Source organism: Falco cherrug, chromosome 13, assembly GCF_023634085.1.
Source record: "Falco cherrug isolate bFalChe1 chromosome 13, bFalChe1.pri, whole genome shotgun sequence".
NCBI classification, from domain to species: domain Eukaryota; kingdom Metazoa; phylum Chordata; class Aves; order Falconiformes; family Falconidae; genus Falco; species Falco cherrug.
Genome location: NC_073709.1, coordinates 4,977,461 through 4,992,907, shown reverse-complemented (window position 1 = coordinate 4,992,907; position 15,447 = coordinate 4,977,461). Strand labels below are relative to the sequence as shown.

General features: G+C 39.8%; 1 protein-coding gene across 3 annotated transcripts in view; it reads right to left on the bottom strand.

Annotated features, from left to right (window-relative positions):
* VRK2 (VRK serine/threonine kinase 2) overlaps window positions 1-15,242 on the bottom strand; it is a 46,381-nt gene extending 31,139 nt beyond the window's left edge. The window contains exons 1-7 of one of the 3 annotated variants that reach the window (XM_027814572.2): window positions 15,003-15,242; window positions 14,616-14,756; window positions 4,120-4,175; window positions 3,552-3,621; window positions 2,481-2,568; window positions 2,235-2,343; window positions 667-759 (exon numbers count right to left, since the gene is read on the bottom strand). In XM_027814572.2, coding sequence (XP_027670373.1) covers window positions 667-759; window positions 2,235-2,343; window positions 2,481-2,568; window positions 3,552-3,621; window positions 4,120-4,175; window positions 14,616-14,751 — 552 coding nt within the window. In that variant the 5' untranslated portion in view covers window positions 14,752-14,756; window positions 15,003-15,242. The remainder of the gene's footprint in view (window positions 1-666; window positions 760-2,234; window positions 2,344-2,480; window positions 2,569-3,551; window positions 3,622-4,119; window positions 4,176-14,615; window positions 14,757-15,002) is intronic. The other 2 variants (XM_027814573.2, XM_027814574.2) reach the window with 2 other exon arrangements.
* Window positions 15,243-15,447: the final 205 nt, after the last annotated feature.

Sequence of the window (15,447 nt, the reverse complement as noted above, 5' to 3'; positions counted from 1 at the left end):
TTCGACTCAACCATTTAACTTGAAACTTGTAAAAAAGCAAATATAGTTCAACAGTTCAACTTCCAATGGCAGTGAGCTGTTTTGCAAGACCTGTTTCTTCATCACTGCAGCAGAAAAACAAAAATTGAAGAAAAGAAGTACTGCTTAGAGCTAATTATAGTTAAGTGAAGTTAAAGATGTCCTTTTTTTCTAATTTTTTTTTTCAAGAAAAAAGCATACTTAGATTTTATCAACTGAAGAAAAAAGACATCATTAGAGTATGTGAAGCGTGACAGAATCAAAAGGTTTATTTCAAAATGTTTCACCAAAACACCTCCATTTCAAGGCTAGTTTTAGGCTTTAGAGTGTTAGAGAGCAGCAACCTTAATCCTACTTACCTGTTATATCCCCTACAACGAGCAGGACGTAAGAGTTAGTGGCATGGAAACACAATTCATTACTACCTTTGAAAGCCAGAACTCCCCAAGAATAAAAATACAACAGGCCACATCCTTAAACTCTACTGATACACTTAAACTGGCATAACCTAGAACAGCAATTATGTCCTCCAACTTAGCCTCTTGATTAGTTTACCCTTTATTAATGCAGAATATAAATAACTTAAAACAATTAAACAGTTATAAACACATTAGAGTAACAGTGTAGAAAAGTTGTAAACATGCTTACCTCGTGTGGATTGGTGTAGCCCAAAAGTAGATTTGCTGCTTTAATGTCACCATGAACATACTCATTTTCATGTATATATTCCAAAGTATCCAACTAGGAAAGGATTTAGAACAGTAAAGAAAACATCATCATCTCCTCCACTCTGCTCCTAACCCTACCACCAAATATTTCTCACTTATACAGTGAAATCAAGGGCTACACAGACTGAGCTGACAAATTTGTTTGGAGTTAGAGCACTAGGATTACTCATTCTGTCCACAGGGTCTGTTCCCACCAGGCACATAGCTGATGGGAAATCATAAACAAGCCATACATTGCCATGAGTTATCTCTGTGTAACTGCCTGCGAGTATCAGCTTCTAAGGTCACAAAGCAAGAACGAAACTAGTACTTTATGCTAGAGGAAATGCTGAGAACACCAAGCTCTTACAAAGAACATACTCAATCAGCCCTGATTTATAATACATTTGATCCTGCCAGTTATTATATGACCTGCATTTCATATCACCAACCCCTTGCATCATCCTCCTTCTTCAGCTCCTTACTGAGTTACTAGAGCTCTAACTTACTAAAAAACACGGTTGCACTCAGCAATTCATAAAAAGGACAATCTAATCCTGGCTTTTGGAGTGTATGAACACGCTTACAAGTCTGTCAATTATGTGAATACAAAAGACCTTCACTTTTTTTTAATTATTAATATTTACATTAAAAGGAAACTTTGGAGGTGTCCAGTCTAAACCCCCTGCTTCAAGCAGGACTAATGTAAGTTAGATCACGTTGTACAATATATTGAATGGTCAGGTTTTAGAACTCCCCAAGGATGCATGTTTCACAGCCTCTGAGAAGCATGTTCGAGTGCTAAGGTACTCTGCAAAAATTTTTCCTTTATACTCAGAGTTCCTCTTCCTGCAACTTATGACCATTGTCTCTACTCCATTTGCTGTGCACCTCTGCTCAGTAACAGCAGTTTTTCACAACACAAATGATACTACAGAGGAGCACATATACAGTCTTCTGTTATGTGCCAGTCTACACACACTTGAAAACAAACCAGATAGTTTCAGAGTAGCCTAATCCTGGTCTGTACAACCAGTGCACTCAGCAAACACACTGAAAATTTTGCATTCAGGCATGCAATTGTGAACTTTGACAAATATGGATGTCTAATACAATACCCTTCAGACAGTGGGGAAAGAAGTAAAAATCAATACAAGTTGAAGTATATGAGAATAGGCTTACACATCTCAGTCTAGACACATTTTTAAGTGTATGGTTTATGTTTTTACCTATTAGAAAAAAAATTGGCTTGAGCCCACCATCTTCCAGTCTGCAGGGGTGGTCTTGGTTTTCTACTTAATACTCATCTGATGTAACAAAAAAAAAAAAAAAAAAAAAAAAAAACACACCAAAAACCCACAAACAAAAAAAACCCCATAGCATTCATATGTTTAATTCTAAACTCAAGAACTCAAGAGCTATCTAAAGGAACTATATTAGAAAGGTAATTTTCTAGTTTAACTCGGCAAGTTTGAGACATAGCAATCTCCTCTCTCTCTCTGTACATACCATTCGTGCCCCAAGTTGCAGAACAGTCTCCTTCTTAAATCTGCTTCCACAATCTTCAAAGATTCTTTGAAGGTCTTCTCCTAGTCTCTCCATGACCATGAATCTATAGCTACCAGGAAATATATGAGGGATGAATCCTTTAAGACAAGACTGAAAGTTTGTGTCAAATTGAAAGGACTTATCTCCATTTTGTTGAAAAATGGATCTTCAATCAATTTGAGGCTTAATTACAATTAATCTTAGTACCTTTTCCCCTTGTACTCAGCCAAGCCTGATCCCCAAAACACTGGAATTCCTAAACATCTTATTTTCTTGAGATTCATCCATTTTCTTACTGTTAACGATAAGAAAAAGATAACATTGGTTTAAAGGTAGCTAAAGAATTTCAGGTTTGGTGTGGAGGTTTTTTGTTGGCTTTGTTTCAGATATCAAGCCAAGACTTTGAATGAAACAATGAAACAAATAAGACCTGTTTGGCAGTTTGTCTAGCAAACAATTCAGATTGTAACTTTAGAATAGAGTTCTTGGCATTCTGCAAATCAAGCAGCAGTGTTTTGTTCTAGCGATGTAGCACTTTGTTCCCTTAGAAGGCAGGTAAGAAATTATCAATAGCTGAAGAAATAATTCCTTTAGAACAGGGGTCCTCAAACTTTTTAAACAGGGGGCCGCGTGCGTGGATGAAGTGGCAGGCAGCCATCTGTGGCTGCTTGGTTTCCCCTCTCAACCACTGGGGGGGGCGGGGGGGGTCTGTAAATACCGGGGGCCGGATTGAGGCCCCCAGACCGTAGTTTGAGGACCCCTGTTTTAGAAGCTCTACTTTATTTGAGACAGAATGCTTCAAGCCATCAAAAGCGCTCAAGTCTACCAGCAATATAAGCCATCTGAAATTACCATGAATAAATCACACCCATGCTTAAGTGTCTACAGAATCAAGTGCCTTGATTACTATTAAGTCCTGTGTTGATTACACACTTTTGGCTCTGCACATGGAAACAGTTACTAGCAGAAATACTGTCACCAATTAGTCCATGCAGTACCTCTGTTCTAAGGCTGGCCTCTCTCTGGAGCCCTTTCATTGTTGTGCACTCTGAAGTGTGCATGTAACAAATCTGGCATGCTTCTGTTCTCCCTTCTGATCAGAAAGGACAAGCAAAGAAACCTATAGCAATCTAAATATACTACAGCACCAACCAGGACTCGTTCAGTGTACATGAAATGAGTCAGCTATCAAGCTCTAAAGCAACAGTTTTTATTAGCAGTAGTTAAACCCAAACTTGTTCTTAAATCTCCCTGAATCAGAACTGGTATATTACTTACTATGCTCTTGTTTTGCAGCCCTCTGGTAAAATTTCAGTTCGGAAAATAAGGGGCCGTTTTCAAGATACTCCTGTTGAGAAATAAATAAACTTAGTATCATTAAATGCATTAGAAACACAACAGTTTCTAAGGAAAATTGTATGAGACATTTTTTCCCCACCCCCCATATATCATGACATCTGAAATGTAATTTTAATAAGTAGGTAAAAATGAAAATGTGTTGCCAAACAACTTTTCTAAACGACACAGATTCTTTCAGGAATTATTTAAGATACTATTTTCAGAAAAATTGTAGATCATGTATGTTTAAGTTCACAGTCTGATTTTCCTTACCAAACTGCTGAGGGCAGTAATCAAGGAAAGGAAAGAATCAAGTCAAGAAAATACTGCGTGTCATGGAAATGCCAAATGTACTCCCTAGAGGGAAACTGTATCAAGATATCAAAAATAGGGAAAAAACCAAAAGCCACAAGCCTGCAATACAGACCCAAGGCTCAAAATAAGGATAGATAATTAAGAGAAAGAACTGCATACAAGTTAACAATTTAGAAATGAGATTACACATTACCACTTTAACTACATGCGCTGCATCATCTTCTACAGGAACATGAGTTTGAGGGGAAGCTGCAAAAAGAGAAAGAGATGGGGATCAAGCCATATGCAACAAAATGTAATTGCAAAGACCAAGATAACACTGCATAAAGTGACCAAAAAAAATACATGACAGAGATACACAACATTTTGTCTGAATTCTTGTTTTTTAAAGGTCAGAGTTTTGCCAAGTTCACAGGAAAACAAAATGAAAACACTACACACAAACAGAAGTTTCAATCAACAAGTACAGAAGCAGTTTTAACCCACATTTTCAGAACTCTGTCAATGCTAATTAAGGAGTAAGCAGGATGTCCCCATTGCACGTTTGCACCACAATGAGGTATTCCATTATAGCAGACTATGTTAAAGTCTTTCCAGTCAATTGGATAACCTCTGTATTTGGTTGCTGTCAATCCACTGTCGTGACAAAGACACCACTTAAAAGTTATGACCTACATTATGCCTCTAGACAGGACTGTCTGCTTTCCTCTATTACAAACTAATTTGGCCCCAGAACCTTGATCTCTATTCTGACATTATTTAGACACTGGCCTAAGTTAGGGGATAGCACAGCCACCACGTGCCTAAAGCGGAGATGAGGGATTGTGCTTAGTGCAAGTAGAGATTTCAAAACAATAATTGACCACATGTGCCAATTACAGCCCAGGAGACAGAACCTCTCTGCACAGACAATGCAATCCTATTTTCTTCTGACCCTGAGAGAACTATCAGTTCTCTCTGATACTACTGAAGCTACATGGAGCTACGCTGGGATTAAAATTTAATGAGACTAAATCATCTTTTAGAATCATCACTGAAAAAAGCTAAAAAGAATACAGTTCCTAGGAAATAAGTGTCCCTTTCAAACTTCTTATAATGATCAAATACCAACAACAGTCCAGGTGTGAAACACTTCAACTATCAGCACAGACAAAAATAGACTACTTTTATCCACATAATAAAAATCAAGGAAACTTGGATCTAATCAAACCATCCAAGCCTACATTTTTTGATGGTAAAGGCATAAAAATATTTTTACAACGAAGAGACTCCTTCAGCTGCCATCGTCCTTCAATTCTATTTGGGATCTGGGTTGAATCTGGCAGCATACACACCCCAAAGACTTGCAGGGTCCCCACTGCCTTCTGCCTGACATTTCCCTATGTGAATGTTTCTGTGCTAATAACACATTAAGATAAAATTAATGTATCCTAAAACAATAGCTCTGGAAGGTGTGAACTATCCATAGACTCTAATGAGCAGCAGCCACATTCAGAATACAATTTAAAACTACAGTACAACCAGTAAGGAAAGTTTGGTAAACTTTGCTCTTACCATATTATTGTACCAAACTGGGAATTAAGACACAGGTGCTTAAGTCTTTTTCTTTCTCTGCCACATGTAGACTATGTGTTAATAGTTGAAGACACTAGTTTAAAGGAACATATCCCATGTGTTTTCATCATATTCAACAACGTCACATTACCCTAACAGAATTAGACGTGCTCCCTTACTGACACAGATCAGAAAAGAACCTGTGTATCAGAAAATGTATTTCAATACCAAGTTATTTTAAAAAGGTTTGATCAGTATGGAGAAGTATCATATTTAAATGTATTTGAAAGAGTCTGATCTAACTTCCCTGTAGACATCTTGACATTTTATAAAGAGAGGCCTCATACACGGTAATCTGGAACAGACAGTAACAGCTGTCAGGGTAATGAAGAAGAGCAATTAACGGGAGGTAACCCAGCAAAAGGGCCTAACCCCCATGGTTCTTACACTATGCCGGTGTGGATGCGTTTTGGAGTCACACTGAAAACACATCCTGAAGAAAAATAAAACCAAAACTATCAGGCAACTGTTACAATGTGAAAAGGGAGAAAAGTCAGATAAAGCTTAACAAGATACAGAAACAGACTCTCCACAAAACGAGTAACCTGACATTCAAATCTCCAAGAGGAGAAATGGTATTACTGTTTTTACCACACATACATGAAACAAGGGATAATATTCACAATAAATAACACTAAACTTCTTACACAGACAACGCCTAGAAAATTATTCTCATACCGATAAGCAGAAGTTGCATGTGTACCTACTGTTACATCATTTTAATTAACCATTCATATATCAGGCAGCAATACTTCAGCTGCAGCTCAGAAAAAGACAGACTATTTTTTGTCCATAAATAAACATAAATGGTTTTTTAAAAATTGTCTCATTACTATGTATAGTTACTTAACAGACTGGAAAGGCTCCCAAGGTTTAACAAACAGTCTGATTACATACCTCATAGACCACCACCACATACTCTCCTGCGAGTTTAGCTCATAGTTAATTACTGTATACTTGTAATTAGCCATGTGCTAGCCTCGTTCTGTGTGGTAGCACATGGCTATTTATAATATTACAATCAGTTAAATGCTAGACTGTAGGACAGTAAGCAGAGACTCTGCAGGAGAGCAATGCTGATAGGCAGGAGGTCTCTGATGGCATATAAGTACACACATAGTGCTCCTGGTACTCTATATGGCCAGATTATGTTTGCAAAGGGTATCTTAAAATAGCATAACAAGTGTGAGAGTTCCCAGTTTACAGTTTATGTTGCTTTTCTCAACTAGAGATGCACAATCTCCTTACATTTGGGGGGAGGGGTGTTGATGTATGCACACAATCAAAACCATTGTCTGCATAATTGTTAACTGGGAACACTGGCACAAGATGAAGCTGTGTAAGGGGCTGTGACTGTTTCTATCTCATGCCAAGATGAGTCTCACAAAACATTTGCAAAAGCCACAGCTCTATCTTCCCTTCCTCCCCTTCATCCCACAATTGCAGCTACCATGCTAGTGAAAAGCATACACATTTAAAACACACTCTGAAATAAAGCAGTGCAGTAAGATTCACATTCTTTGCCAGAATTTCCAACTGTTGTGCCTATCCAACAGAGCAAATAACTTACCTCAAATTATCCCATGTCCAGAATTCCCTAGTTTCACCCAGGCACAGTAGTTATGGTCTTATCATCCACTTTAATCGTGAATTTCATCTGTTTTGTTGCTGAGTGCCACAACCTTAATTAATGTAGCTTTCTAAATGTTAATAAGACACAGTAACAAAAGGGTGTTTCTAGATGAACTGCGATTTCCTACAACCACACAGCACAATTGCATGCAGTCTGACAAAGAAACGTGCCAATTCTATTTGCCAGTTCAAACGTGCTTGTTGTAGTTTTAGCAGTTAATTTGTGGCAGTCACATTTGGAATATGGTGAAATATTTTCAATGGCTCTCACAGAACCAGTTTTGTTGACAAAGTTTACACAGTGGAAAAGAAAACAACATTGATTTGGCAGTTTGGAAAAAACATCCCTGCTCCTGTCCACAGCTGGTGTCTTTGCTACTGCTGGATATTTTCAGGATATATTTGTTTGGGAAACATGAATAAAATTATTTTCAGAAGTTCTTGGGTTGCTGGTATTTTAGTTTTGCTTTTTTTCATTGGTTAACTAATCCTGAAGAGTAACACTGTCAGCTTAGGGTTTTTTTCAGAAATAAAAACTAACCTCAAAAATACCACACTTCCAAGTTACCAGTACCTATAAAAAAAGCTGGAAAAGTTCTGAACCCATTTAAGTCAAGCCAGGAGCTGTTAAATTCAATGGCTAAAAAACAGAGGCGAGTGTTGCTCAGAGCATCTAACAATAAAAAAAGATCCAAATTACAGGAATATAGTTACTCAAAGCAAAATGCGCACAAATAAATAAAAAAAAAGTAGCATCTGCTATTTAACACACAGCTTCAATTTTTTTCTACGTACAGAGGGTACTAAGGCAAATATTTAAAGGTGAACAAAGCACATTGCTTCGCAATATCCAATATTTCCCAAGAACCCAAACATTCAGCACTTGGAGGGTGTTTACAGTTCAATTCTAAAATAGCCTAAGGACGACCTGCTTCTCCGCTCATGTTGTTACTATCAGGGCACATCAGCATTTCCTGGACAGACTTTTCTGCGCAGTCTTTATGAATAGTTTTCTTCTTCTAGGTTCTTCTTCCAGGTAGCTTCATGAACGTATGGTGTTATTATACAAATTACAAACACATAGCCCTCTGTACCATGCTTGTGAAACCATCTTCCATAATACCTAACTAAACTGGTTTTGGTTGAAAATTGTGCTTAACTGCTAAACTGTTTTGTAGATAACTGCAAATGCCTCCAAGTTAATGACATTAAGTACTGGTAGGAAGTTTCATTATGTTTCTTACTCATCTTTCTATGAAACCTTGATCTTGATTCACTAGAGCCAAAGTTTTGTATTCCACAGCAATGGAAGCCACTGTTTGACTTTCAAAGTTAATTACTCTAAGCTGGAATAGGTACTACACATCCTTTAACCCCAGGCAGAAAAGCTATGCATGGTCTGCTCTTACAGCACTCTCAGATGGAAGTCCAGGCCTCTAATATTTAAAACTTCATGCACAAACTGTTTTCTGGCAAGATTCTGCTCCAAGCCATCTGCTAGTCTGATGTGGTGCCCACTCAGAAGATACTATGCCAGTTTCAGTAGGGTACAGGTGCCAAAGACGGCTGAAGGGGGTGCCCTCTATAAGGCAACAGGTACCCTATCTTTTGTCCAAAGCTCTTCCTTATTACCGTATAACACTGCTCAGAAATACATCCCCTCACTGCAAAACAAAAAAAATAAAAATCAAGCCTGCTCTTTTGACTTTCTAGTTTTATTTAGCATGGCACGGTCTCAGTCCCTGACCAGAACTCTCACAAGTTAGATGAATCAAAAGCACAACAACGGCTCCCAAATCACAAGTCCGTAAGCATGGGAAAAAAACCCCAACCACCCAACACATTATGTGGCAGAACACTACAGTGTAATAGTAATGATCTCTGCAGACTTTGTAACAGGCTTTAGTCTACTGTGTAAAAATGAGTTATGCTTTCAAAGTTAAGACTTCTAGCCTAGAGGGGACCACAAAAAGAAGAAATAGGGAAGATTTCAAGAGGAAGCAGTAATCAGCAAGAACTAGATAAAGATAAAGAATATCTCCTCTTTAACAGATGGTGCAGGCTGATCTTGTACCATGCAGCCAGCCCTTAATAACCACCAAGTAGCAAAATCAAGCTAAATTTTTTATTTAGTTTGCCTATAGACAGGGTGAAAAATTAGGTAATCTGCTTGCTATGTCTATATTTATACAGTTTAATATTTGTAACTACTTAAAAATACTCTTTCCTGAAGTAGTGTTTCTCTGCCAACAAATTTATTTTCACACTGAAGTTCACACCTGCAGGTACAATGAGACCTTTGCTGAAAAGCATTTTAACATCTGAAGGTTAAGAAAAAATCCAGCCTTAATCAGACAGCTACTTGCTAGTGCTATTATTTACAGGGGTTTGCTATTAATATTCTTCTTTCCTTTGAGTTTCTAAAAATCATGCTGAACATGTATCTTTTGGTATAATTTTTACTGCATTTTTAATTAGGTTGCTACACTACAGTAAATATTTTCAGTGAAGTTAATTTAACCAACTGTTACGAGTACTTCGTTTCTCTAGAACCAATTGCTAAAGCCAGCTTCCTAACACAAACCAAGGAATGAACAGTATGACCACTGAACGTGCTTTCATCAACAGTTGTCTTCCTTTACAGGTGTATACCTTTGTTGACAGCTATACAAATTATCCACAGATATTACTCTTTCTGAAAACAGAAAGATACTTTGTTTCACACCTCAGCCTGGTTCACAGAACACCAGGACTCAGAATATCAACGGCAGAGTATACTATGGTCCAAGCTCAGAATCAGTAAGGGCCACAACCAGAACTTTTCCCTACCTCCACCAGCAGCAGACCTCCCTGAGCTGCTAGTATTAACAGACAATATTCAACCATTTAATAACAGTTTACTACACAAGCAGATATTCTTTGCATTTGATTATGACTTTACCAATACGTGCTTCCCATATTGTAATAATGCATGCAAAAATAGCAAATGGCAACATATAAACACATGCTGCAAAGCCAGCTATGAAAAAGTTTCACAATTCTTAGTTTTCACCTATCACTTCCAAAGTTCCAATACAATACCCATGCATAACACAATTAAAATACATTTAGCGTAATAAGTTCTACTTTAAAAGACGCCATCTAACAAATATGTGTGTATATAAATACAAAACCTCAAATATTTTGCAGAAACACCAGTTTCCACAAGGAAGAAGCCTGCAAGTAGATAGTGCTGTGTACAGCAGACTTGACTGTGACAGTGGAATCTTAGCAAAACATTGCGTGACCTTTCTACATTTAAATTTCAAGTCCAAATTGTGGATTAATAGAGTGCTTGCAGCAGGACTAGAGAATGATTTATAAAAAAACTGGTGTTAATTACTGACTGTGATCAGGAAGATAAATGAGAGATTGTAAGGCTCTCAGTAGCTACCTCTTCAACTCAATTTTCCAACGTACTGCCATTGTTCTCCACAGGGCTACAAACTAGTCATGAGACCACCAATATGCCATGTTCTTCCTCAGTTGCTGTCCATTCTGCTCCCCCTTACCAAAGGGATAACAGTTCCATCTGAAGTGCCTGACAGCAAATCAGCACCAGTAACAAAAATAAAATAAAACAAAACTTCTAACATACAATGGCATGGTTGATTCTCACTTATGATCCATCTTGCCCTCACTATGACAAAGACAACACTTGAGAGAACATCTCTAGATAGTTTCTATTGCTTCTGGCAGCAGAGGAAGCTCTCCTCTTCAGGACCATTGACAGGAATCAGTATTTGTAAGCTGCCTGCTGCTGGATTTGCTCTGGTCAAGATTAAAATGCAAAGGGAATCCAAGGGAAGGAACAAATCAACAAAGAAATAGACAAGATGTCACAGATGGGAAGAAGACAGACTAATCACAAAACCACGGAAAATGTTTGTGAGGCAGAACAGAACTTATAGGTAGTGGTAACTTTCATGTACATAATGAGAAGTTTAGAGGCCCTGCACCTTTAGAGACTATTTGCATCCCAGGACTCAGGATCAGTAAATGGCTCTCAGCAGTTTGATTTAGTGAACAGAACTTTCCACAGAATGCATCCCTTGTAAATATATTTTGCAGAGATACTGTAAAATTTCTCAAGAACGTTGTTACAGATTAATGGAGTATGGACTACCCTTAATGGGAAATTAAGCTATAACAACGCACATCAAAATCTTTACACTGCTACTGTAAAAATACTTATTAAAAGATATAGCCGGTAAAGTTAACCTTTACTTTTATAAAAGGGCTGTGCTGTTCATATCTGGCGGGCAGTCAAACCTGTCTCCACTCTCTTTCTGGGTTAGTTTCTCACTGAAAGTTTAGTGATCCTCTCACATCTTGCTGTATATGCACTAAAAACTAGCCTAAACAGCACAAAGAAAGAAGATGCCTCTCAGCACCACGGATCCATATCTTACTCTCAAGGTTTCTCATTTAATTTACTCCCCTTGACTTTCAAAGACAGCTGAACTCTTGTAGGACCAAACCCCAAAAAAGCTACTAAATGGTATACTTTACATAATATAAACACATATCAGAGATAAAGAGGTAGATAAAACAAGGAAACTTCAGTCAGTGTCAATACTTAAGAGTTAAATCTTGCCTGTTTCCTCTTTTACTTGTAGGATGAGCTACAAGGGCAACTAAGCCTTCAGTTCAGTGCTATGTGTAACATTCACCACCCCTCTTGAAAAAGATTAAACACAAATACAATTATGAAAGTGGCAGGTGTATTTCTTCAGCCATGCTGTCACTTACAAAAAACCACAGAATAGTAATACCAAGGGTCCAAGACTGTATTCTTAATCTCAACTAATACGCTGACTGCTTTCCACCTCAGTTCGATGGGAGCTAAACTGCAACAAACACAATATATGAAATCACCTCAGTGGTCTGCGTGATCAGGCAGAAAACTAATCAAATCTGCATGAAACTGACTCAATCCCAGGTGCTATACCACCCGCAAGGTCCGGTGTATCCGAGTAAAACAGAAAATGATAAAGCTGTATTCTGAGTGATTCAGCAACACTACACAAGGTCATAATAAGCAATCAGATATATCAAAATTAAAAAGAATGTAAATATACTGAAAGTACGCTAGCATTTGACTCCTCTATAAACCGCAGTTGAAGCGCCTATCATCCCCACTGGTTCAGTCTGCAGAGCAGTTCGTCATGTGTGAACTGTGTGAATTCCAGAAGAAATCAAACCAGAAACTCCACTACAGGAACCTATCAGATGCACTCCAAACTACTAACAGCAACATAAGGATTGAAATTAGTTCCTTCACCAAGCCTCAAACCACATACTTGGTGAGGAAATTCAGCGCAGCAGACCACACCAAATCTAGCTCAAAGTAAAACAAACCCTCAATTTAAATAAAGGGTAGATGTAGGGCCATATCTACCAACTGTTGCCATTTACTAATTACACCAAACTACTTGTAAACATACACAGCCTTAGTTTTCTCCAGGTTTTTCAGTGACTTGTGTTTACTTTTCGGAAAAGCAGAAGCAGTGGCATTTAGGTTGTCACTGAAATCTTTTTGCTTCATTTACCCAGGCATTCAGTGGAACAAAGTGCCAGTTTACACCATCCCCCACCCCGCAAATTTCTCCACTGAAACCTGAAGTTTACATACAAATTAAGACCAGGTGCACAAGCAAGACTGTCCACCCTCCTGTAGTTTACAGCCACACATTAACTGCTGGAAGAACAGTACAACTGGGCAACCACTTCAGAGAAGCAACATCTGACCACATATGGGACTATCACACCATGAAATAAAATATGAGTCTTTAGTTGCCATTCAGTTCTTTGTGATTAACCATAATGGACATGAGGAGGAAAAGAAGAGGGAGAGGAAGAACACTTCAGTGCAATAGAAAATGTTCCTGAACAGCTGAAAGCAGACAAGCACCATGAGATAGCCAGACAGATGTAACAAAAATCACAGTATATCTGTCACCAAGAGACCAGTAGCACACAAGTGCTACATTTATGTCTGCAAATACGAAAAGAGCAAACATACTAACCCTTCAATAGAAAAAGCACCTTTTCTTTATACAGTAGGTGCCTGATGCTACAGTTTGACACTGATGGACAACTCCTTCAGTCACATGAAACCACACTGAATCTAGCACAGCTCTGTGTATTTGAAAGGAGTTATTAAAGACAGGACTAAGAAGGTGCATGACATATGATATCTGTTCTAATAAAAACTTGTCTCATAAAAATCTGGAGATCACACTAAGTGGAAAGCTCATGCTGTATAAGAGTATATTAACAGATTATTTTCCAACAATTCACTCAATATGAATGAAACATCATTAAGAGATCAACTGAAAAAAATCAAGAGTGGGAAATAATCACAAAAACTGTTTTCCATGGCAGAAACACAAACAAATAGTAAAAGCTTAAAAAAAGAAGGTACAGCTGATTTATGCATAAAAGGAAGTAAATTTATGTATAGGAGTCACTTGCTTATCAAGTTTTAAACATTAATTCTCCAAACAGAGAGTTAACATACCTCTAACTTAAAAAAATCATGTCTGGGTCCTGGGAGGATATACTAAACTGCTTCTGGATAATTCTTTACTGCTGTCTTAATACAAGCTCAATTTAGTCCCTAACAGTCGCTGTGGACTAGTTGCCTGTATATGTTTGCCATGCAAAAAAACCCAAACCCTAAACTCAATAGTATTGCCTTGAAAACAGGATTGCTCTTTCACAAAGACCAGCAACAGTAACATACATTATATCCTCTCCAGTGACCTAGAATGCTTTACAAGTCTTTCAGAACTATTCAGTCCTTATAAGTGAACTGCAGCAGCTTTTTTCAGAAGAAAGCACAGAAACACATCTAGGCTAGAGCAAACAACGAAAAGCATTTCCAGCACTGGTGAAAGTTTTTAATTCAGAGGCAACACCCAGCTAACTATTGTTACTGTTAACATTTCTTGGATGAAAACTGATTTAGTATTGTCCAAAAGATAACATTTCCAATAAATGGAAATCCAAAGAGCACTCCAGAGCACATGACTGGCATAAGTCCAAAGCAGCGGCTAACGAAAGCATCACCATTACTTTTAAGAGCATTGCCTGGCAGTGCTCTTTGGTGGTCTTTGACAGCAGCAGCACCTTGCCTACACCATCCAAGCTCCATAGAAAAGTGTACTCGGAGCCAGCAAACCGGTCTGGACACCCTCTAAAGAACACGCTGCACCACCAGCAACGCTTTCAACAACAAGGCCATCTACCAGGGTGCTGCAAACATCAGAAAACCACACTTTACAGATGACCACCAGCATGTAAACAACAGTAACTTCTCAAACCTATTCTGTCTTATTAATGTCAAAACGGTACAAAGACAATTACAAGTCACCCTCTTCATTACCACCAGTATTTTACCTAAATAGATCAAGCCAAATCCTCCCTGGCCGATTTGACTGCCCAGCCTCCAGACTTTTCCTTCGGTGTCTTTCAGGATCATGTCTCTTGGGAGAGGAACTGGCAGCTTGCCTCTGCCGCGACCCCTAGGCGGCATCGCGGCTTGAGAAGGGAAAAAAAAAAATTAAAGACAAAAGTTGACTTTCGTCAGAAAAAAGCAATATCCCTCGATGTCCTTTGCCTAACAGGCACCGAGCAGGGCCCAAGCTCTCCGCGGCCTCCCTCAGGACAGCGGCCGGGTGGAAGGCCGGGGCGGCTCGTCCGCAGCGGCCTCCTTTTCCAGCGGCCGACGGGACCGGACAGCAATGGGCCGCGGTCGGGACGGCCGCCCGCTCCCCCGACACCCACCTCCGCAGGGCCACGGCCGCCTCCCCTCGCCGCCGGCCGCAAACTTCCCTGCCGGCAACTTCCCGTAGGCCAGGCCCAGGCGGCGAGCGCCCGGCCGCAACAGGCACAGCCGGCAGGCTGCCGTGCTCCCGCAGGAAACCCCGGGGAGGGGAACGGCCGGGCCGGCCCCGCTGGGGACGCGGGCTCTGCCGGCCCCGCCTGGCCGCCGGCGGGGCGGGACTCCCTCGGCGGGCCGGCTCCCCTCAGCCAGGCGGCGCGCGGCGGTGGCGCGCGCGGTTTCCCGCCTCCCCGAGCCCGCCGGCCGCTCGCGCAGCGCTCCCTCATGGCTCCCTCGTGAGGCGCCGGCGCTCGGCTTCAGGGGGAGCGGAGAGATTCGGTGAGAGCCTGAGCCGTCGCGCCTCGCACTCTTTCAAAGTGGCACTTCGCAAGCGAGGAATTACTCCCC